At 33.5% G+C, this 24,717-nt stretch overlaps 3 protein-coding genes across 3 annotated transcripts; 2 read left to right on the top strand and 1 right to left on the bottom strand.

Annotated features, from left to right (window-relative positions):
• The first annotated feature begins 2,494 nt into the window (after positions 1–2,494).
• LOC139881271 (uncharacterized) lies at positions 2,495–3,760 on the top strand. The gene is made up of 3 exons (XM_071865775.1): positions 2,495–2,813; positions 3,072–3,218; positions 3,591–3,760. The coding sequence occupies exons 1-3, from the start codon at positions 2,495–2,497 to the stop codon at positions 3,758–3,760; spliced, it is 636 nt and encodes a 211-aa protein (XP_071721876.1).
• A 6,063-nt stretch (positions 3,761–9,823) lies between these two features.
• LOC139881270 (protein TAPETUM DETERMINANT 1-like) lies at positions 9,824–10,292 on the top strand. The gene is made up of 2 exons (XM_071865774.1): positions 9,824–9,893; positions 9,940–10,292. The coding sequence occupies exons 1-2, from the start codon at positions 9,824–9,826 to the stop codon at positions 10,290–10,292; spliced, it is 423 nt and encodes a 140-aa protein (XP_071721875.1).
• Positions 10,293–21,044: 10,752 nt separating this feature from the next.
• LOC139881268 (uncharacterized) lies at positions 21,045–21,479 on the bottom strand. The gene has a single exon (XM_071865773.1). It carries the CDS (start codon positions 21,477–21,479, stop codon positions 21,045–21,047), a length of 435 nt encoding a protein of 144 aa, XP_071721874.1.
• Between the last annotated feature and the right edge of the window lie 3,238 nt (positions 21,480–24,717).

The following is a 24,717-nucleotide window of genomic DNA, read 5'->3' as shown; positions in this document are numbered from 1 at the left end:
TGATGCAACACTATAATGCTCAAGGTATGCATAATAGCTTAGTTAAGTTCACTGGTGAGGATTTTGACATGTAGGCTGTCTTAGCTAGTGATTATCTTGATGTTCTGGGTTATAGGTCTGTAGTAGGAAATGGAATAGTTGAGATTCTGGCTGATAGGATTGTTTTAGATCTAAGTGAGGAGTAGAGGAAGGTTAGAAATGATGAAATAGAGAAAGATAGGAAAGCTCAAATATTGTTAAGAAGTGCAATTGATTTGTCTATTCTTAGGAAGATAGAAACTTGTGAAAGCTGTAAAGAGATCTGGAAAACATTAAAGGTGGAGTATGAAGGATCAAAATTGTCTAGAAAGTTCAAAGAAAGAAAGTTAGAAAAGCTATTTGCATACTTTATTATGAAGGATGAAGATTCAGTAGGAGAAACTAGTGGAAGATTTATGACCTTAGTTCATCAGATGAAATAGTACAAAGTAGGAGTTAGCAAAGATAAAATATTGGAAAGATTGATGGAAAGAATGCCTAGGAGATTTGAATATGCGGTGTCCTTGATGGATAGAGAATACAATAAAGATCTTGAGTTGGTAACTTTAGAGGATTTCAGAGTTGTTGAGAATCCCCCATTGCTAAACATTACAATCCTGATAGCCCAACACAAGTTGGAGTAAGTTCAACACAAGCACAAACATCAGTTCAAAATCAATTGCAATCTTAATGGAACCAAATAAGTTATCCTGTGTCTCAACCATATCTACAACAACTAGCTCAAGTGTACCAGACTTACCAAAGCCAGCCACAACCAACACAAGTCTATCAGAATCAACAACAATCATTCCAGCCACAACAGATGCAGTTTAACAATACCAAAGTCAACCACAATATTAACCAAGGTTCCAGAATTACCAGAATCAACCATATCAGCAACAAATCTTTAATACTTGGAGACTAAATGGATGAAGAGTATTTGGAATAGGTCAATTTGGTCAGAATATGCAAAGATAATCAACTTGGAGATAATTTCCTGAATACAAACACTGCAAAGGTACTAATCACTCTGAAAATACCTGTTTCTGGCATAGTTTAGTTGTTTGCAATTACTATGGGAAGAAAGGACATGTAGAACAAGTTTGCTATGATAAATGGAAAAATGAGCATCAAGATCCTAGCAGTAGATTCTATAGAAGAAATCCACCAATCCATTCTATGCAAAGACAGAGTTACCAATACCAAAATCCTAATACCAATCCAAACTTTATCCCATTAGGCCAATTCTCAGTGAAAAAAAATCCTAATCAATGTCTTATCAACTATGATATAGGCACAAACAATCTTGGAATGACTCAATGACAACCTACAACTTCCCACATAGCATTTTCAAACCCTCAAATTAGTCTGCCAGCCCTAAATTACCCTCAAATAGGTTACACTCAACAAAATATCCCCCAACCAAATAGTAAAATGCCACAAACACATGTAGGAGCCTCAAAAACCTTAAACACTGTAAACTAAAGCGCTGGAAGCTCTCAAAATAGCCAAAGGTGTGGTGGAGAAGGTTCAGAACAAGAGGAAAGTTCTTTTGTAGTGGAAGTTTGTTCTATTTTAAAGAAAAATGAGAAAGAAAGTAGTTGGATTATTGACAGTGGTTGTTCCAATCATATGTCTAGGAGAGAGGATGCATTTATTGAGAAGACAGATGTAATGAGTGTAGATGTGAAGTTTAGAAATGATGCAATGGCTCATGTTGAAGGGAAATGAACTATGGAGTTGGAAACTAAGAATGGGAAATCTGTCCTAGAGGATGTGTATTTCATTCTAAAATTGGACCAAAACTTAATAAGTGTAGGTCAATTACTGGAAAAGAAGTATGCAGTATACTTTGAAGATGAAAAATGTTTGATTTTCAATTCCAAAAGAGAGTTGATACATAGATTTCCTCAAGTCAACAAGATGTTTAAAATACAAATGTTGGAAGTTGAAGGTTCCTTCTTTTCTGGAACATTGACATAGTTAACTCAACTATGGCATAGAAGATTAGGACATGCTAATCTGGTCAACATTGTCTCAATGTATATTGAAGCAGAAAATTTGTGAACCATGTGAGAAAGCTAAAAGTCATGTTAGAAGCTTTCCTCTGAGTACTTGGAGATCAACTAAGAAGCTGCAAATAGTCCATACAGATGTATGTGGACTTATTGAGATTCCTTCAGTCAGTGGAAATAGATATTATGTGGAATTCATAGATGATTATACAAGATACTCTTAGGTGTACTTCATTAAAACAAACGATCAAGTATTTGGAATGTTTAAGAAGTAGAGGGTTGATGCTGAATCAAAATATGGAACAAAGATAAGATTTCTCAGGAGTGATAGAGGTTGAGACTATACTTCAAAGATGATGCAATATTATTGTGAAAGAGAAGGGATCTTCCAGCAGTTTTTAATTGCATATACACCTCAATAGAATGGTGTTTCTAAAAGGAAGAACAAAATATTGGTGGAGATGGGCAAATCAATGATGTTTGCCATGAATGTTCCTAGAAAGTTCTGGCCAGAAGCTTGTAACACAACTTCTTATATCCAAAACAGGCTACAAACAAAATCCTTGAAGGGAATAACTCCATTTGAGATGTTGTTTGGAGCTAAGCCTAAAGTCAGTCATCTTAAAGTGTTTGGTTGTGTTGCATACACTCATATATCAGAGAAGAAGAGGCAAAAAATGTCTGAAAAGGTAATAAAAGGTGTCATGATGGGCTACAGTTCTAATGCTAGTGGTTATAAGATATTTGATCTAGTTAAGGATGAGATGATTATTGTTAGAAGTGCATGATTTGATGAGAATACTGAGTGGCCTTGGAGTGAACCAACTGTGAGACAACCTGGAAGAGTGTTTATAGATGTACCAATGTAGGATATTATTATTGATGAAGTCCTAAGTGAGCTTTCATCTCATGATGGAAACTCACCTAGGCAAAATGCTTCTGACCCTTTGTTTGATGATACATGTGCTCAATCTAGTCCTGAACCATTCTCAGGAGGAGAAAATGATATTGTTACACCATTGTTGAATGCACCATAAGGAGGAGACAATCAAAGCAACAATGATGGAGTTCTTGAATCTCCTGAGTCAGGAGGAGCACCCGAGAGCAATGGAAGTAGTTCTAGTGATCCAGGAACACAAGAAACAAACATAGATACAACAACACCAGAGGATATGCAGCCAAAAAGTAGGAAAAGCTTGAAGTCCATATATGAAAAGTCATAGCCAGCACCAAGTCCAGATATACTTGAATACATATGCATTGCAGAGGATTTCCCTGATTAAGAAATGGAAGAAGTAATGACAGTTAGCACTGAACTAAGGACCTTCAAGCAAGCTGAAAGAATTGCAGAATGACAGGATGCAATGAAGGAGGAGATGCAGGATATAGAAGAAAATGGAACATGAATCCTGTGTGAAAGGCCAACGGAGAAATCAAAGGTAATAGACACTAAATGGGTGTTTAGAACCAAGCTCAATACTGATGGATCAATCAACATATACAAGACAAGGTTGGTTGTAAGAGGCTAATAGTAAGAATATGGCATTGACTATGAAGAAACCTATGCCCCAGTTGCTAGGCTTGACACTGTGAGGCTATTGATTGCATTGGCTGCCAACAAAGGCTGGAAAATCCATCAGATGGATGTGAAGAGTGATTTTCTCAATGAAAAGCTTGAAGAAGAAGTCTATATTAAGAAATCTGAAGGTTTCATCATTCCGGGATAAGAGCACGAGATTTACAAGTTGATCAAGGTCTTGTGATCTTTTGATCACTGCTATCTGAGGGAGAATGGATTTGAAAGAAGTCCAAGTGAAGCTACCTTATACACCAAACTTCAGGGAAAAGACAAGTTGATCCGTTCTCTATATGTTGATGATCTTTTGATCATTGGCACCACATAAAAACTTATTAATAAATTCAAAAGTTTGATGAGGGCAGAGTTCAAAATGACAGATCTTGATGAAATGAAGTATTTTCTTGGCCTAGAGATAGAATAGACACATGATGGAGTTTTCATTCACCAGAAGAAATATGCTGAAGAGATGATTAAGAAGTTCAATATGAAGGATTGCAAAGAGATTTCAACACCAATGGAAACACAATTGAAGCTCGAACAGACTAAGGCAGGTGAGGAATTTAATTGCACTACTTATAGGAGTATGATAGGTTCCTTAATGTACTTATGTGCTTCTAGGTCTTATTTAGCTTGTACAATCAAAATGATGTCCTGTTATAATGCTAATCCATCCAACCAACATGTTGTGTATGTAAGAAGAATTCTCAAATATGTGAAGTACAGTTTAGGGCTTGGAATTTGGTTTGAGGAGGGAGAAAGTAATGAATTGATGACCTTCAGTGATCTTAGTTATGCAAATAATGAAAAATGTCGGAGCAGGAGTGGTTATTAATGTTGTTTTGGCTTTGTCATTTTCTGTTGGAGTTCAAAGAACCAAACAGTTATGGCTCAATCATCTGCTGAGACTGAATGTGTTGCAGCCAACTTGGTAGCAAAGCAAGCGGAATCGATTAAGAAGATATTGACAGACATTGGCGAACTGAAGCAGAGGAAAGTCACTATCTATTGTGATTCTAGTGCAGCAATTTTCATGACTGAAAATCCCGATGATCACTTGAGAACAAAACACATCAGAGGTCTTGTGAAGAAAGGAGATGTTAAAATGGCATTCTGTAGAACGGATTTCCAGCTTGCAGATATATTCACCAAAATTTTGCCAAAGTGGAGGTTTGAAGCATTGAAGAAGATGATTGGAATGCTGGCCCCTCTCAACAAAGGAGGAGCTGTTGAGGTTGCTTGTTTCATGAGGCTAGCATATCAAGACATAGTGAAAAACTTGATCAATGTTAGATTCGAGCAAAAAGGAAAGAAGAAGAGTAATGATGTGAAAGTAAAGCTTGAAAAGAGAAAAAATGAGAATCAAGGAGTTGTCTTAGGAAGAATTGATGCAAAAACATTCTTGGAAGTGTTTAAGATGAAGTTTAGGAAGTCTGGTCTGAAACTGGCCACTGGTGAATGGTCCAGGATCGATTCAGGCAATGCAGAGAAGAAGAATAGTATTGTTGCAAGTTTGGACTCAAGTGCACATCGTGAAGAACATAAGGATCTTGGTGTCACTTGCAGAAACCTGAAGGATGCTGTAGAGATTTCTAGAACTTCGTCGACTGAGAATGCAAATGACACTTATCGAACCTACTGGAGCATCGTCGGAACTCAGGCGATATGCCAAAATACTCAGGAAGGTGTTGGTAACAACGCTTCATTGTGCAATTCGTCTACAATGCCCCAGAATCAAAACGCTTAATTCAGAGGTTAGGATTTCCATTTATGGTAATGTTACAGTACTTTAGAAGTTTTCTTTTTAGTCTCTCGAAGAATAAATTAGGGTTTGATGGTTCTTTTACTGTAGTTGATCAAAACAATTTATTCAAAACTCTAAATTCATTATAATAGATGATGCGAATCGAATGGTTAAGTCAATTTCATCAATTACATAGTAATGAATAATCTGCAAGTTCGATTAGCTGTATTCTTGAGTTTACTGTGAAAATTGAGGATTTGTATGTTGTAAAGATTTATTGTTCCTTTCGATTCAGTGAAGTTGTAAAGAAGGTTTCTGCAAGTTTTCAGCATGAGAAGAAGAGAATGACCATTGCCTTAGTCTATTTAATTTTAAATTTCAACAAATCCAATAGTCATTTCGATTTTCAGCTAAGTTATTGAAGAAGTAAGATTACAGAATCATTTTTTAGAGTATTTAGAAGTTTTCTGCAATGGTGTTTTTCATTTCTCACAATTGGAACAAGTAGTGAACTCTGAAGTCAACCCTTGAAACATTTTGAAGGTTGATCTGCAGATTTTGAAGAAGAAGAAGTTTTTACGGCTACAAGTTACCATTTTACTTTACTGAAGGATCAAAAGTTTTGAGGAGTAGTGGCCAAGAAAATCGAGTGAAAATTGCAATGTGGAATTATATTAGCTTGTGGTCCCAAAAGTAAGGTTTTGCTTTTTCATCTAGTTTTTACCTGGCAGCTAGTATTTTTCCTTTTACCAGAAATTATAAAATCCGTTTATGACGTCTAGGTTATTCGCCAAATCACTTTATAAACAAATTTGTATTTTCTTTCTCTTTTTAATGAAATCAAGAAGAAATTGAAAGTTCGTCAATCTTTTTCCATTTTTTAAATTCTTTTTTGCATTTGGTACATTATGATCACCTAAATTCGACCCAACCTTAGTTTTTCTAGGATCTCCAATCCCAAATCCGTGTGAAAAAACCCCGTTAAGTATTTTAATCGTCAAATCTATGTCATGGAGCAGTAATCATCGAATCCTTTTTTGTAGAGTAGATTCCTTTAGCTGCAAGTCATTATTTCTGTTTGTTCTTGTTTGGATAGAATTTTGGTGCCGTTCTTTTTGCTGTGAGATTGGTTCCACTCTGTCTATCAATTCCTTCCGTCTCTCAATACATTTTTTTAAGTTATTAATATAAAGAACACGATGAAAGAAAAAATTTAACATATTTTGATTTAAATTAAATATAAAAATAATTTATTTTAAAATAAAATAAAAAATCTAAAAAATATGGATGGAGTAATTTGAGTAGACTGAAAATAAAATCAATTTACAAACTGAAATATCAAAAAGCACACACAAAACGTCTCGACAAATGTCAAGGTCAGACTTTGACCCCCACAAACCGAAAGAAAAGCACACATAAAATACATATAAAAAACTTGACAAAAATGTCACTATTTCTCCCCTTTTCTTCAAGGAGAGTCAAAGTTCTTAAGATTAAAAATCTAAAATAAACAAGGACAAAAATCACTGATTCTCATGGAAGGTGGATCTCATACGAACAACTCTTACTCTTTGTGTCAATTTTTTTTTTCTTAATTGCCACCTTTTGTTCCTTCTAAGCCAATGTTTGAAGCCTCTTATTCAAAAATACTTTCATGTTGATGTCATCCGTTAGTCTTGGGAAATTGGAATAATAACGTGCTAGTCCTGTCATGGTCAGGGTCATTTCAGAACTGGCACTATATATTTTCATCGTTTTTTTAAATCAGAGGCTTCAAATATTGGCCGATCGAGAAGGAAACATTGGCCGAAAAGAAACAAAAGATGACAATCAAGAAAAAAATTATTGATACAGAGAGAGTGACATTTGTCTTTATGCTCACTACCTTCACGAAAATCTGTGATTTGTGTCCTTATTTATTTTAGGTTTTTTTAGCATTTTGGCTCTCCTAGATGAAAAGAGGGAGAAATAATGATGTTTTGGACCTTTTGGTCAAGTGTTTTATGTCTTTTATTTGTGTTTTTCTTTCAGTTTGTGTTGGTCGAAGTCTCTTGATCTTTGTCAAGAGGTACGTTTTGTTCGCTATAGGATATTATTTCATTTTGAATAATGATTTTTTCAGTTTGTGTTGGTCGAAGTCTCAATCCCCGATCATCATTGTCGCGTGTAATTAGCTTTCTCCTTCTTACTTTGTCGTTCATTTTACATTTGATTTTTTTTTTCCCAAAAGTAAAGGTCCATAGTGATTGATTAATCTAGGTATATATAGTGAACAATTTCGGGGACTTTGAGAATTTAAGGGTTTTAGCAGAAGTGATTCATATGTATAAATGATTTGGTAACTGGTTCCTGAATCTTCCGTCTTGGTAACTGAAAATATGGAAATAGTGAATTTTGGATTGTAGATGCAAGAACTAGCGCTTTATAATATAAAATATAAATCCACTATGTTACAAGTTAAACGGTTAAACCTGCTCAACTCCCTCCTTATTCCTTAATAAGACAACAGCTCGGAAAACTCTTAATAACACTACAACTCGGTATCCCTTAGACAAGTCTACAACTCTCTAATCTACTAAATAAGTCTATAACTCGATAGCTGTCAAACGATGCTACAACTCGGGAGCACTAATTAAACAAGGCTACAACTCTCTAAAATATTAACACAAGCCTATAACTCGGGAGCTCTAATTAAACAAACGGTACAACTCGGTAAAATATTAAACTAGCCTATAAGAGGCAAAAAAAAAGCAAGCCTATAACTTTGGATCTTTAATTAAACAAGCCTATAACTCGCTAAGATATTAAATAGGGCAACAACTCGATATCTATTAAACAAGGCTATCACACACTGAGATACTAAACAAGCCTGTAAGTCGGCAGCTCTAATCTATGATGCACCGGGACTTCCTCCGGACAGCCGTACCGCGTCTCGAAAAACGTCCCGATCCCGAAGACGGCGTCGGGACGGCCTGAAACGCCCCGGGGAGGTACCGGAAAGGCGAAACGTCCCAAGAGCTTCGGGACTGTTGCGGGACTTCTCTGGGGCGGTCAAAGGTTTTTTGTCAAACTTAAAAAAGAAAAGAAAAAGGGTTATACAAAGATTCGGGACTTGTTGAGCTGAGATCTATTTCTCTGTTTGCAAGCGTGCGACGTCAATTGAATTGGGGAAGAAGACTTTTTATACAAAAACGCTGCGTATTGAAACGAGCTAACTAACCCATATACTCTTTTCTTTCTAAAATTATACAATTTAGTACCTAAATTTTATTTTAACTTATATTAATTCTTCAGAAATATTTAAATATCATATAAAATAGCCGTCCCGATCCCGGCCATTTTTCCATTTTGCCGTTTCTCCGTCCCGGTCCACGTCACGAACCGGGACCCCGTCCCCATCCCGATGCATCATAGGCTCTAATCAAACAAACCTACAACTCGGTACAACTTGGTAAGCTATTAAGCAAGCCTTCTAACTCGGCAAGCTTTTAACAAGCCTACAACTTAAACTAACTCTAGAACTAGGTAATAAATAAAATGTTCTGAAAATTTGAGTATCTTCATCAAGTTGCTGCTTTCTTCACACTCGAATTCACAAAACCAAAAGCTATATCCTCTTCGAAAATCAAATTATTTATTTCCCCTGTTTTTTGTTTTAATCGAAAACTGTATTATTATTAGGAATTTAGGATATGGAAATATTTACTTCCCCTGCTTTCTTCACTGGGTTTGCTCGGTTTGCAATATTTGACAGCCCACGGATCTTATTAGAAAAATAAAGAGAAAGATATTATGAATCGAGCTTAAAATGGACCAAACTAGATTTGATTTCACAAATATCAAACTTTTGAAACCTTTTAGGTAATTAAAGTAGTCACTAATATTTCAACAAGTAGGGCTAAAAGGTCCCTGAAACCTCACGGCATTAAGAAATGCTGCCCAACCATAAACGAACAAATGGACTGCCTTTTAACAAATTATTGTTAGTTTCTTTTGTCCCTGAAAATGAAATCTCTGTCTCATCAAATAGATAAGTTCATTGTAAAAATAGTAGCAAAAGAACAACCAAAGTAAGCCTCTTCCATATCCAATCAAACTATGACAGATCGAAAACTCTGCTATCATTCTTAGCATTTGTATTTTAGATAGTGGACAAATCCATCATTCCATTCATCATCGTATATCTAAATCTCAATTTGGCCAAAGAAATAATTTAATACATGTCTTAATATCATATGAATATACATTTATATCCTCAAATATTACTAATCTCTCTTTTCTTTTTTTATTACTAAAATATTATTAATATCTTGTAAATAAAGCATATCCCTGAATTATATGTAAATGAACTGACGTAATTATGACGTCTATCATATTTCTCATTGAATTCAAAAATATTTCTCATTATAAACGCCAGAGGAAGTTCAAAGGGCTGCAAAATCACAGGTAACTTGATTTTCGTTAATATCAATGGCGGCAGCTTTCCCTAAACTCTTTTCCTCCTTCACGATCCTCCTCTTTTTGGCCCTTACTATGGATTGTAGGATTCTTCTTATTTAATATGATTACTTATTTCATTTTTTTAGGTTATCATGAACTAGTTCACATGGATTATATATATCTTTTGGCAGGCAAAGCACAGTGTACTTTGAACGATTTTACGATCGGCACGGTGAGGACAGATACACTTATCGGCGGTAAATCGGAATGGAAAGTGACGGTTATCAATACATGTCATTGTGGCGTGCAGCAGATATATTTAAACTGCAAGGGATTCCAAACTGTGGAAAAGATTGATCCAAACATTTTCTCAGTACATGGAGACCGCTGTCTTTTGATCGGTGGTAAGTTATTGCCTAGTAAAGGTTCCGTCAATTTCGCCTACGCCTGGGATCCTCCGTTCCTCTTAAGCCCGGCCGCCACCACATCCGCCTGTTGAAGGCATGCTAGTTTTGATGTTAATGATACTATGAAATAGTATGTCTTTTTTTTTTTTTTTTTTTGCGCGTGTATTCAATATATTGTCAATCTTCCTTTTCAAGTCTATAAAATACATGCTTGTGCTCTTTTTATACATCGATGAGATGGGAACATTCATTCATAATCCTAAACTAGTTCAGATTAGTTAATGAAGAAGTCGCTTCTGAACAAAATTGCTTTTTTAGGATTACTATTTACTAAAGAAGCAATATCTTGAATATATAACCGAATAATTACTCCCTGAAGTAAGTTATTAATGTTTTAATTTGAATGTTCTGTTTTTCAAAGTAAATATGAAACCAAGTCCAACTACTTTAGTATGTCACATGCCAATGTGAAATTGTTACAAACCTCCCCTGTATACAAGTGTAAGAAAAGAGGGAAGAGAAAAGAGCCAAGGATATGACAAAGTTGTGTATTTGAAAAAAAATCTTACCGTAAGTTTGGACATTAAACTACAGTTGTTATTTTTATTTGATATGTAGATGGAGACAAACAACCATGTATCACCAACATTCCTAGGTTCCTACTGGCAAGCGGAAAGAAAGAAAAGAGCCAAGAAAGAAACTAAGTCTCATTTCCTCTTCTTAGTAGGCGGTTGTAGTTCCTCTTCCTCTTCTTCGTCTTCCTCCTCATCCTCATCCTCTTCCTCATCATCATCTTCTTCTTCTTCTTCTTCTTCTTCATCATCATCATCATCATCATCATCATCATCTTCATCATTGTCACTTGCACCATTTCCGTTGTCATCAGGCGCATCCTCGGGATCTCCTTCTCTGTCATTATCTCCCTTATCATCCTCATCCTCTTCACCTTCATCGTCATCATCATCATCTGCAACTTCCTCCTCGTCTTCTTCATCCTCGGTTTCTCTAGCATCTTTGTTCTCAAGATCAGCTTTTTCAACTAGTTTAACTGGGGTTGTACACCTGCAACAGAAGATTCACTAATTACTGGAGTAGTATAAAAGTGTTACAAGAGGTTAAAAAAAGAGTACCAAAAAGAGGTTAAAACCAAGCAGAGGGACTTTGTTTAATTACCTTTCAAGTATGTTGACTTCTTTGGAGAATATACCAGATCCATTGGGCAGAGTACCCATCTGGGAGGGGAGAAAACGAACTCACTCCAGGTAAAACACATGGGTTTTAAAACTAAATACCAGAAACTTAAGAGCTAAGGGAAAACAAAATATGTATGCAAATAGTGAAAAACTTAAACAGCACAATCATGAAAGTGAAAATAAGTATTAATCAGCATTCACCTAGTTTAAGCTAGAAAAAATCAATAACAAAAGTTCTATCGATTCCTGTAGCTTTTAAAAATAGGGACATACATAGTTACCGAGAAATTTAAATTCAATATACAACAGCAATACATACTTATGCTACCTCAACTTCAATCATCCACTAAACAATTTTTCCGTAAAAACAGAGAAAAGATATCGATCAAGTCGAGGTTGACAACACATGTACTCCAAAAGACAGGATAATCCTATAGGTCAATTTACAAAAAAAGCTTTTTCCTTTTTCTTCCACAACTTTCTTCTATCATCTATACAAACTAGACTAAGCAGAAAATTGATCTGATTCCCTCAATTACTAAATAAGCAAGTATAAGAACAAATCAGCACACCATTGTAGAGGTAGTCAAATCAAAACACAAAAGGCCTACCAAGTTGACAACCCAAGCAAGACAACTTCGAAACTTTCGCCATTGCAAACAAAGTTAACATGAATGTGACAGCCTTTAAGCATCAAATCAAGACATAAAAAGATACACATTTGCATATACGGGAAACAAAAACAACCCAGCTAAATATGAAACCAAAAATTCAAATAAAAAGAAATAGCAGCAAACGGAAGTAAGTACATACCACCAAGAGAAACCAAGCTAGAGTTTTAACGGTACAATTAACCGTTTCCATTGCCGAGCGGAGAAAGCTATTCAAAACGACAGGATTTGAGCTGAGAGTTTCCAGCCTTAGGAATTTATACAGAAGACAGATGAAAGAGAAATTAGGGATTTCGAATTGTGGTTTATGGTAGGGTTTTTACAATTTTTGGGAGTGGAAATGAGTATGACTGAGTCTGAGAAACATCTTCTAGAAAGAAAATAATATCCTGATTTGAGATTGAAGAGGAAGTTACAGTTCAAATCGTGACCGTTGAAATTTAATTTTTTACTGGGCTTGGTTTCCGTTTTGGGCTTTTCTTAGATAATAAAGCCATAGTAATTTGGGCTTCAGTCGATATTGGCTCATACAGCAGAGTAAGTTTCAAATCAACATGTTGAATTGCAATTAATTCCTCGAAGAACCCTAATTTTCCCGCTCTAAGTAAGGTGAGAACTTTCTCACGAATTCATATTAATTTACATTGAATTTTCATGATGTTCAAACTGCTAATCTAGTCTGTTGGTTCAATTTCGCCAAATGAAACCACTAATTTTCTGATTTTCTTCATAATTTGTATAGGATTAGGCTACATATAAACGTAATTGGTTTTCATCAAGAGATGGTTAATTCCTCGTTGTGGGATGAAATGCAACCCTTTCTTCAACGATGAAACCCGACTATGCCTCCATTGATATGGTTTTCTTCCCAAAAGCTTCATGGGCTTGCTTCGAATCAAGTATTTCTTTGTTTAACTTTCAGCAAAGTATGCTCAAATCTATAATTTTTTTAGCCTTATTTATCGTCTTTTCAGTTCGTTTCAGGTGGAGGGTTACTTGTTGTTTGAGAATTTTTGCGTCCTTACTTCAAATGAGATTTGATCTTTATTTTAAGCTATGAGATTTGATGGCGTATTTGTATTGCTCATCTTTGACCCTGTGACTTACTGACTGACAGTGGTACAATTAAATGGTGTATAGAAGTTTCTACATGTACATGTATAAGTTCTATCTTCTTAAAGCATAATACTTTGCATCTGCCCAATGATGGAAACATGACTTTTGAGTGATTGCTGAGGATTTCATTGGGAACCTCCTTTTGTTACTTGCCAGTACCGCTACTCCTGCTTCTGCCGTTGTTGTTGTTGTTTCTTCTTCTTCTTCTTCTTCATTAACAATCATCAACTTCTTCTTCTTATTGGTTCATCATCGTCGTCGTTGTTATTATTATTACTATTTATTGGCAATGTTTGCGGCAGCGGTGGTCCTGGCACTGTAGAGCAGAGGATTGGCTTGCAGTGAAAGCCTTTTACCATCAATGAAATTTATCAGTATTGAGGTCTGAGGGCATCAATCATGCAATTTGCTTAAAATTTTATTATCTGAGCTAATAAACTGGGTCAGGGATTATTTTATACTGCCTGCTTCCTGTTTCTAATTAGTTTGGATTTCGCAAAACAGAATGACCAATAAATTTTAGATATTGCAGTCAGCTTTTTCATCACTTTCTAGAGTAATTGTACGTGTAGGTTAGTAAATTAAAGATGAAGATTTAATTGAAATCTAAAACAGATAATAGGAGATCGAAAAGTGATCATCAAACAAGATTAGCTTGGCGTCCTTATTTTTCCCCCTAGTATGATATAATATGCTAAACATGATTCTTGCTTTGGTATTCTTTTTTCATCTTATGATCATGGTTGATTACCGATTAGCTTTTATATGCATTATTGATTTAATTGCAAACCGGGGTGGGAATGCTTTTCCATTTAACGTTCCATCTCATCTTGATTGTTTCCTTCTCTTCCATGTGTTTTATGTGATTCTGCAATGGCTTTGTGAAGATCATAGTTGCTCCTGATTAACACTGTGCACTTGTTTGTGTTGCTATTTCTGCCTTTTAAAATCGATTATACAGGGCACTATACATTTTGTTACTGATAATAATCGAAGTTGAATCTAGCTGTTAAGGAACCTTTTGATGTTTTCTTGCATGTTTTCAAGGAACTTTTTCTTACTATACTTTTGAGTATCGTTTTTCTATTTCTTACAATTTGATGGAGTTTTGCTTGTAAGAAAGAAAATGTACCATTCTCAGATTCTCTGCTTCGTTACCTAAAATCGCAATTAACATGTTCCCTCTTTGCTTTAATTTGAAGGCCAATCGTTTTGTTCTATTTAGACATGAAGGCCAACCAAGTGGGAGAGAAGAAGCCTATGAAGTTGTAGTATAATGTACAAACGGAATTTATTTTATTTTTTAAAAAATTTCAGCTATATAGATATGTGCTGATTGATCTTAGATTAACTTGTGCATATAAATTTTTTAGAGTGGAATCAAATATATATATATATATATATTATATTCTATTCTAATTTCATCTTATATATATAAATGATAATTTTTTTTATTATATTGAATAATATTGCACGTCTCTAAATTCCTCAGTTCACGGATAAAAATAGAGATGTTCACTAATTAGATCAAGTTCTGGTGTACATATATAAATGATAAATACATAGTTTGCTATGGAATAGTGGCAATAAATATTACTATTTCCGTCTCAAATGTTTGGGTAAAATATTTTAACCTTTTTAAATTAGTCTTAATATATGATTCCTCCCTTTTAGTTTCATAATTAATAAACATCTCTACTGTCATAAAATAATATATTATTATTCCATTCAGTTAAGTTTTTCAGTTGGTTGACCAAATTTTTTACCATTAATTTTGTGAAAATATTATTTTATCCTTTTAAATATATCTTTATTTATTATTTTTCATATAAATAATAATAATTAATTAATTAAAATAATAATTAGAATACTATCTTAATGGTTAATTTTTTCAAATTATAATTACATCATTATAATATATATATATGATTGTAGATTTATATAAAAAGTAAAATTTAATTAGTGAATGAAGTTTAAGATTTTTTTTTATCATCTTATGATAAATTAATTGATAATTTTATAATTCAAAATTTAAATATTTATTGGTCAATAATTTTTTTAATATATATTAAGATTAAATTCATAATTAAAATTACATTAAAAGGGTAAAATAATATTTTCTGAAATTTAACGGTCAAAATTTGGTCAACTAACTGAAAATCTTAACGGAAAGAAATAATAATATATTATTTTATGAAAGTAGGAGTTTTAAATTAATTATGAAATTAAGAGGGGGAAAATCATATATTGAGACTAATATGAGGAGGGTTAAAATCAATCAATCAACCATTTAATAATCAATCAAAATAAGCCTTTTATTAGCACCAATCTTAGTATTTGAATTAAATAAAATTGAGCTTGACATTACTTTACTTACTGGGGGGCTGGTGTAAGCTTCAAAAGCGAAACCAGCAAGTATAACAGCTAGATTGATATCAAAAGGAGGTCTTCCGTCTTCTTGAATTTGTCCTTCCTCGGTCGAGGCTTTCTCTATTTGCGCATCGTTTGCCTTGCTGAAAAAACATTTTGAGCAAAACCCACCATTGTTTCTTCTTTCCCGGAGTGTCAAAAAGCCAGCTTTCCGGGAAAACGAGAGGGGGGGTCGCTGAAGAGGTAATGGGCTTGTCAGTCTTTGTAGTCTCCGGCGGGGATTTAGGGCCAAACAGTGATGAAGTTGCGGTGAAGAAGCCATAAGAATCGGATACAGAGGATAGTGTCAGTTGGTGTAAACAACTATGAAATGATTGGCTTAGTTGAGAAATTAAGAAGAAGAAGGTTTGAGAAGATCGGAATGGATAGTTCGATAACGGTTTACCCCAAATGTTTTGTATTAAGTTCATCCAAATTAACATGATTAATACTCTTTACTAGATATATGTATTTTTTTTTAATATTACCATTCAAATGTATTTAAATATGTAAAATAACATATATTTTAATATGGAAAGAGTATTTCTTAATTATATAGAGTAATTAAAATCAAGCTCAAAAAGTAATCTAACTAAAATTAATTTATTTTGTCATTTTTGTATAAAAACCATCTATTGGATAGAAAATTCGTACTTTAAAATTTAAATAAGTAAATTAATTATATAAGAATTAATAATTTTTAGAATTTTAATCCTATTTTGCGATATATTCCTATTAAAATTTTATTTATATTCTAACTCTATTTTTCAAATACGATAATATAAAATAATTCAAATTTATTATTCCTATTCTCTATAAAAAATAATGTGGTTTTTATTCTCTATAAAGTTATCTATAACATATTGTTTATAAGATACGTTATCAAATATAAATTGAAAAATAATTAGTTATTTTTTTGGAGCAGCATTTTGCTGCTTCCACCAATTAAAAGTTGACATGTAGGAAAGAAAAAAAAATTGTAATTTTTAAGTTAAGGGTTTGTTTGTTTGGTCTTTATTTTTAGGATCTGTATATAGTTTTACGATATATAATTTTAGTACTTTCTTCTCGGAGTTCACCATTCCATTATAGGGTATAATAATGTGTTATTATTTTAATGAATCCCAAAAATCGAAAAATATAAAAAACGTACAAACAAACATGATATTATACTAATATTTTATCTTTCTTACATATCTATTTTTAATTGGTGGAACAGCATTTTGCTCCTCCTAATAAAACAGCCAAGTTTCTTTCATATAAATTTACTTTAAACTAATATTTGTTAAATTTACCAAACATATTGTAAAATTATAAAATATGTTGTAAAGCTGCAAAACCAATTTTTTTGGAGGAAGACTAGTTATAAGAGTGGGAAGAAATTGATGGTGGCAGCCTGCGAGGGTTTAATTGGTTTAAGACATTAGTTTTTGATTTAAATGTCCTTAGTATTCATGTCATTGTAAATATTTTAAATGCAATTTTAATTTACAGACACATAATTTTAGGAAAAATACCAACAACACACACATAAAGTTCAAGATCTATGTTTCGCCCTCACATACAATGCACAACTCCTCACATAAATTACATTAGCGGAAAATCAACTTCACAAAAAAAAAAAAAAAAAAAGAAAAAAAATAGCGAAAAATTGGTCTCCAAGTCTAGTGAGCTGAGCTCACATAAAAAAATAAATAAAAAATATTATACTTTAAAAGAGAAATTTGTTCATGAATTAAGTAAACTACTGCATGATTTGCGAACTCAGATTTATGCATATGCGCCTATTTAGTCATCAAAATACATCATTCCTTAAAAAAAAAAAAAAAAATTCCTTTCTAGGATGGAGGAAGAAAAAGACCACTCTCTTCGGATTGTGTACGTGTCGATTACATGCATGCATAGGGTATATGTAGTAATAGTAGTAATAACAAAAAGCAAGTAAGTCTAAGAAGAGAAAGATGAAGACTGAATTTCAGCTGTTATAATATATATGGTGGAGGCTACTTGCTCTCCAAGCACAAATTCAAGCTGCAAATCGAAATTGCAACAACTGTTTCGATACACATTAGCTCTGATAATTGACATCTAATTTAGATGATCTGAATGCATAATAACCTGATAATGACAGATTCATTTTACAGCAAGCAAAAAGTTAATTGCAGTGAAAAACTGAAACTTGAACTTGTACCTTCAACTTTAAGGAATTTTTACTGGATTTCACCTTTTACCTAGAGAATTTTTCTATCTTTAAGCTCCAACATAATGGCATGGAATATTAATCTACTTCACATTTCATTTTCTGCTCCAGCATAAGTATAACCAACCCACCAGTAATATTTTTCTTTAAACATCATCGATTTGAAAAGTTATCAAACAATTAATGAAAGTACACCGCTGGCAGATTAATTTGAAAAGTTCTCTAAAAAAACTAGATTTTTATCGTCTTTATTTGCCTTAAGATAGTTAAAGATGAACATAAAATTTAGAAATATAAAATGACATGTAGTTTAAAAAATATCCAAAATTTTAAAAATGTGGAAGAAATAATCCTCTGTTAATTATTAATTTGAATAATTATTTCAATGATAATTACAATATATTTTTTTCAAATTTATTTAGTTATTAAATACTCAAATATGATTAGTAAAGTGAATAAAATTAAAACACATGCATGTATTTTTTCACGACATTGTTTGAAATGTATTTTTTTTGCCTCTGTCTCCTCATTGATAATATCAAAAATAAACAACGATGTGCATGAACTATGACAATGAGGAAATCAAATAAAATTTAGTAAATTCCTCAAAAAAAAAATTTAAAATGTTATTTTTAATTAATTACTTAAAAAATAATTAATTATGAATATTTAAATTAATTTATTTATTATACTTAAACATCGGTCAAAATCATGAAATCTATAATTCTTAATTATTAATTCTCTCCAAATTAAGTGTATTGGGATACTCATTTGAATACCTAACAAAAATCAAATATATTGACAAAATTTTGATATGGTAATTACTTCTTTCGGTCCACTTCAAGTGTCTCGTAATGAAATATGATTTGGTCCACTTCAAGTATCGCTTTATGAAATTCATGCATATTTGAACTATTTTTCTACTATTATCCTTGCATTTATTTCAATTAATATTCTATTTTAAATAAATATTTATGGGCAAAAATAACCGTTTGGTCCCTGTTTCAAACGTTGTTGAACTGTTTCATCCCTCCAAATATAAATCAAACCAAAATGGTTCCTCAAACGTTAATTTTTGAACTACTTAATCCCTCGACCATAATGAACGATAATTTTTGCCGATTTGGCACTTACAGCCAATCATAGAGTGACACGTGTCGCTTACGTGTAAAAAATGCCACCTAGATTTTTTACACGTAAGTGACACGTGTCACTCTATGATTGGCTGTAAGTGCCAAATCGACACTTTATGTTTGGAAGGACGAAACGTTTGAAACAGGGACCAAACGGTTCAGAAACATTTAAACCAAGGACCAAACGGTTTAGAAACGTTTGAAACAGGAACCAAACAATTACTTTTGCCCTTTAAATTACTCTCCCTATTGTAAGCAACTTCTACCTAGCCTTTTGGTCCGCGGACGTAAGTGTTGGCTATTTAACATCGAACCGCGATATATCTTTAACAGAATAAATTTTAAATAAAGATGTTATTTATTTCGTATTGAATCTCTCGCGTTTAGTCTCTACTATTCTTGTTTTTATTTAATCTATATTGTGTCAAAATCGAACAACGTTTATATGCTCCAACAGTTTGATCTATTCTAAGAGAAAACTGTTCTATCCATTTAATCGTGTTTTACAAGTCTGAGCAAATCTCTATTTGTTTCAGGATTGTTAACACATCCGTCAAACCGTAACAACTGGTCGAATTTCTACTCGTTGAGGTGTTACATCCCTTAGATCAAACCAGCACGCTTAACTTGTTATTATTTGTTTGATTTATTTATAAGTTTCCAAACCTCGAAACCAATCTCGAGAGACTTATTTGTTACGTCAGCAGATCAGATCAGTTTAACTCCAATAGTTAAGACTGATCCAATCGTCCAAAGTCTCTGGCACAAACATACTTGACTTAAAGACTTACATCACAAACAGTTCGTAGCACGAATAGTCCATTAGATCTCTAGATCACCATATCTACAAGATCACATATTCACAACTGTTCTTGACATGTCTGATTCAGTGATCATTCAATTGAGTCAGATTAGAAGAATCTGGTTCAGTATCATCTCAATTGAATTAGACCAGATAGACACTAACTCGGTATACAATGGTTTGAGTTAGTTCGACACTTGGAGTGCTAAGTCATGATAGTCATCATCATCTAGAGGAAGGACTTACGCGTCATCAGCCTACTCAACTAAGGTGCATCAATAGGAGTGTAGGAGTCCATTGTAAGTCTAGTTCAAGTCTTTAACACTACACTATCAATAGCACTTAATTTATCAATAGGAAGTAAGTTGTTTGTTGGTAATGGTCTAGTTGTTTTTGACCAAGTACTTGTTTGTCTTTCATATATTATTGTACTTTAATTTATTAATTGATTATTAATCATAAACTGTGTTAGGCTCCATAGTACAATTATTTTATAGTTATAATACTTGGATTATTTCTCTAGTAGTTTAAGTGTTTTAATAGTACTGTTGGTTTATCCGCTGCTGTTTGTATATAGCTTAAGAATAAAATTTATATTAGTGTTGAATTCCTATGTAGATCATTTATAGATCTGATTGAATCACTTTGTTAAAATCGAGATATATACAAGAAATTGTCAGATTAGGGTTGAGTTGTAACTGGTTAAGTTGCTTTTAGAGTAACTTAGTCGAAAAGAGTTAGGGCTATCAAATTTCAATTGATATCAGAGCAGGCACCGTAACGTAATTCGGTGAGATCAAGCCCTAGAGCGGATAATATCATGGAAGTAGAACTATCGCCTAACTTAGCACCCCATGCTAAATGGTGATAACTACGGTTATTAGAAGGATGGTTCACTATCTCAAAGGCATTGATCGCAACTACACTGATGTGACAGACACCAAGTGGACCAAGCTCATGAAGAGGTCAACAAGTGGCAAAATAGTAACAAAGGAAGAAAGTGAACAAAGTGACGATGAGAAGAGGAAGGAGCAACTAAACTCGAGAATTGTGAATATTCTATTTAGTGCCATAACAATAGACATATTCCGGTTAGTTTCGGCTCTGTATACAGAACACGAAGTCTGATTTATATTCCAAACCACATTTGAAGGAACCACGAAGGTTAGAAAGGTGAAGATACAAATGGTTCAATCAAAATTTGAAAATTTGCAGATAGATCAAACCAGCACGCTTAACTTGTCATTATTCGTTTGATTTATTTATAAGTCTCTAAACCTCGACACTAGTCTCGAGAGACTCATTCGTTATGTCAGTAGATCAGATCAGTTTAACTCTAATAGTTAAGACTGATCTAATCGTCCAAAACATTAGAGTGTCTCGAAAAGGGTTGCTCCACGCATTACTAACAAAACTCGCATAGTCAGGGTGCTTACTCCACATGTTAAAATAACGAAAGGCCTTTTTCTTACCCCTACGAAATTCCTTCAACTTCAAAACCAGGGGACTATGATTTGATATACCGCTATTCGAAAAATTATAAAACAAACCTGAAAAACTATAAACCACTTTCAGGTTCATAAGACACCTATCAAGTGTACCCCATATGCGCCTATTCTGGTTATTAGTCCAGGTAAACTGATTCTCCACAAGAGACATCTCCAAAAGACTTGTGGACCATAAACATTGCTGAAAATCCGCCACATCTTGAGCGTCTAAAACCATGCCCCCAGTCTTTTCAAAATCTCGCAACATTACATTGAAGTCTCCTTACACAGCCCAAGGATCTGACAAGCCACAACCCAACCTCACCAGTGTATTTTATAATGGCCTTTGTCTAGGGGTGGCAAATGAACGAACACGAGCATATATGAATCGAACAAAAATTAACTGCACAAAAAATTGTTCATGTTCATTTATGTTCATATTTAGCTCTATTTTTTGTTCATATTCGCTCATGTTCGTATTAAATAATATTTTGAATCAATTGAGTTATGTTCAATTTTCTTAACTTAGCTACCATAAAATAAAGTTTATTTAAAAATAAATCACTCATATTTGACCAAATAAATAAAAAATTAACTAAAAAAAATAATGATAAATTTGTGATCAAATGAGTTTAAAAATTTGAACCAATTGAACTATCATGTTCGTTCATGTTCATGTTTGTTCATGAAAATATGAATGAGAATTTGTTCGTTCACTTACGATAATATTTAAAAGTGAACGCATACGAACAAACTTTTTTGCGAACGAACAAACTTTTTTGCAAATGAACACGAGCGTTCAAACGAACATGAACAAAATTGCCACCCTTACCTTCGCCCATCACCAATATTATTTGCATAAATAACAGTCCAAAAACAAACATAATTCTCAAAAACCATCCAACAATGTATCCATTGATCTCCCTCCTCTAATACCTGAAGAGAAATCCAAGTTGTATCAAACAAAATCCAAACCCGACCAAGACGACAACTAGCATTATTATTAACAAGTCGCCAATTGTTCATCTGTATACCTCTCCATATCTTCAGAGTATTATGTTCTTGAACCCTCATTTCCAAAATACCACAGGCGATCATATGATTCTCAACAATCAGTCGCTTAACTTCTAATTGTTTGAGGGGGCAAATTAAGCACCTAATATTCCATGAACCGCTAATCATCCTCCATCCGGAGGTCGTCCAGACTGTACCACCTTCCTTCCACTATCACCACCACTTGTAATCATTTCAACGACATTCAAACCAGCCCAAGTAGAAACAAAAATATTATCTTGCCTCAGTACATGTGTTATCTTAATAGAAACCTTCTTACCCCGTCCTCTAACAACAGGTTGCCACTCATCCATAGAAGAAGCACACCCCGAAGATGAAGATGCCCCTATATCCGAAGGCCTTGTATTAGATAAAACCACATTTGTTGCTACCAAATTCGTTGCAGCAACCAACGACAAATTAGACACCTTTGAAGACAAATCAGTAACCACAGACACCTTCTCCGGAATTATCACGCTTGTTTTTCCAATATTTGCATCTGCAGACTGTTTTGGTCTCCACACAGTATGAGACACAGAGCATTGATAAGCTAAGTGGCCCAACTTATTATAATTAGAGCATTTGTGAGGCACCCATTCATAACACACTTTTTGCATAAAAATCCTAGTAAACTCATCTTCAATCTTAAGCACAAGAGGGAACGCACCATTAATCTCCATGTCAATCGACACCCTAGAATAACCAAGCCTAGTTCGATCCTTCGTGCACTAATCTACAATGAGGGGTTTACCCAAACAACTATCCAACATACTCAAAAGATCATTTGACCAGAAAACCAAAGGCAGATTAGGATATTGGACCCATACCTGTATACTCATCACCTCCTCCATCTTGTAATCCATAGCAGTGGACCACTCCTTAAGCAGCAGCGGCAGTCGATTAAACGATAAAGGACCATTTTGCAACGCATTCAATTTACCCTCTGCTGATCCAAAATAAATTATCCTTAATCAAACGGACACACAACAACCCATACTGCGACATCGATTAGTAATGAAGTTATGAAACTTCAGATTACTAGGCTTGTCACCAAACACATAACCCACAAGAGCATTCTGCCATTTTAGAGCTTCTTCCGCAACATCAGATGTCTTGAAACGAACAAACTTAACATCATTCTCCATAGCCGGAGGTATATAACGCAAGACTCGATCCAAAGAAAGCGACCCATTTTCCCCAAACAACGACATAAAGGAACGATACTAAGTCAAATCTTCCTTAGAGTCAATCAAATCATCCGTCATAACCACTAGAGTAACCACCTCTGCATTCGATAAAACTTTTTCAGGAGGCTTGCCTTCCTCAATCAACACATCCTGGATCCCGCTCGACTGACCCACAGACCTCACAACATCCAACACAACTTTTGAGACCTTCCCACTATGAATTGAACCCTTCCTCTAGACTTGAGAAGAACCCGATCGCGAATTCCGTTGAGTTCGCGCCATTAACCCTTCCTTTCTCAGAGATCGACGGTGAGCAAGCTTGTGCCGAGAGAGACAATGGCGAAAGCCCTTTTTGTCTTGGCGCGTTCAATTAGCAAAGCGCGTGTTCAATTGGGCTATTAGCCTTCTAAATGTAGTCATATATGCACTATTTCTTGATAATTACTTTTAAAACACGTTTACTAAAAAAAATAAAAATGAAAACTATGTTGTGGTATAAAGACCTTACCAAGGACTCTTAATGGTCAATTGATTTTCATTATGATAAATAACTATATATTTAAAAATATTAATTGACGTTTGCTATACATTAATAGATATTTATATATTTTCAAAAAAATAGACATGTATATCAAAGATTTTTAAAGCACCCACACCAAAAAATGAGCTATTGTATTCAGAAAAAAATGTATTAATATATGTAATTATTTCATAATTTATCTTAAAGTCAATTATTTATTAACCATTTATGATAAATCCAATGAATATATATTTATCAATCATAATGGTAGCAAAATACATTGATACCATTGAACTTGAAAATTTGTGTGAAAAAAACTGTAATTAATGATGAATTAATTTAGATAGTAATAACTTTAGTAGAAGCTGAAATTAAGGATACGTTTTTAATTTCATATTCTTTTATATTTTTTTTTTAGAATTTCATGATATTTTTTATGTTAAAAATAATTAAAGGAACATAATGGTTTATTTACACCAAAATTTTTATTTTTACTTAGTAAACATATAAAATGTTTATAGAATTGATAGAAAAATAAGAAAATTAAAAAACGGCAAAAGCTAAAATAATCTGTCAAATGTCACCATCTTATACCATTATCGAGAGCAATTGGAATTTATGAGTATAAAAGAACAATATACATTATTATTTCACTATACAAATTTTATTATAAAATAAGTAATAAAAAAATTATTCAATAAATAAAATTTTATTTCACAGCACATTTATATTACATTATAGATCTC

This window comes from Rutidosis leptorrhynchoides, unplaced genomic scaffold (assembly GCF_046630445.1).
Source record: "Rutidosis leptorrhynchoides isolate AG116_Rl617_1_P2 unplaced genomic scaffold, CSIRO_AGI_Rlap_v1 contig138, whole genome shotgun sequence".
In the NCBI taxonomy this organism is placed as follows: Eukaryota; Viridiplantae; Streptophyta; class Magnoliopsida; order Asterales; family Asteraceae; genus Rutidosis; species Rutidosis leptorrhynchoides.
Note: the sequence above shows the minus strand (reverse complement) of the source record. Positions and strands in the feature narration are given on the sequence as shown.

What these genes read in the sequence shown, in the direction of transcription:
- LOC139881270 (XM_071865774.1), top strand. Translation starts at nt 9,824, where the DNA reads ATGGCGGCAGCTTTCCCTAAACTCTTTTCCTCCTTCACGATCCTCCTC. An exon ending in TTTGGCCCTTACTATGGATT is followed by an intron (nt 9,894 to 9,939) that starts GTAGGATTCTTC and finishes TCATTTTTTTAG; the next exon opens with GTTATCATGAACTAGTTCAC.
- LOC139881268 (XM_071865773.1), bottom strand. Translation starts at nt 21,479, where the DNA reads ATGTTGCGAGATTTTGAAAAGACTGGGGGCATGGTTTTAGACGCTCAA.
- LOC139881271 (XM_071865775.1), top strand. Translation starts at nt 2,495, where the DNA reads ATGGGCAAATCAATGATGTTTGCCATGAATGTTCCTAGAAAGTTCTGG. An exon ending in TGAGATGATTATTGTTAGAA is followed by an intron (nt 2,814 to 3,071) that starts GTGCATGATTTG and finishes ATGCACCATAAG; the next exon opens with GAGGAGACAATCAAAGCAAC. An exon ending in AGAGGATATGCAGCCAAAAA is followed by an intron (nt 3,219 to 3,590) that starts GTAGGAAAAGCT and finishes TTGACTATGAAG; the next exon opens with AAACCTATGCCCCAGTTGCT.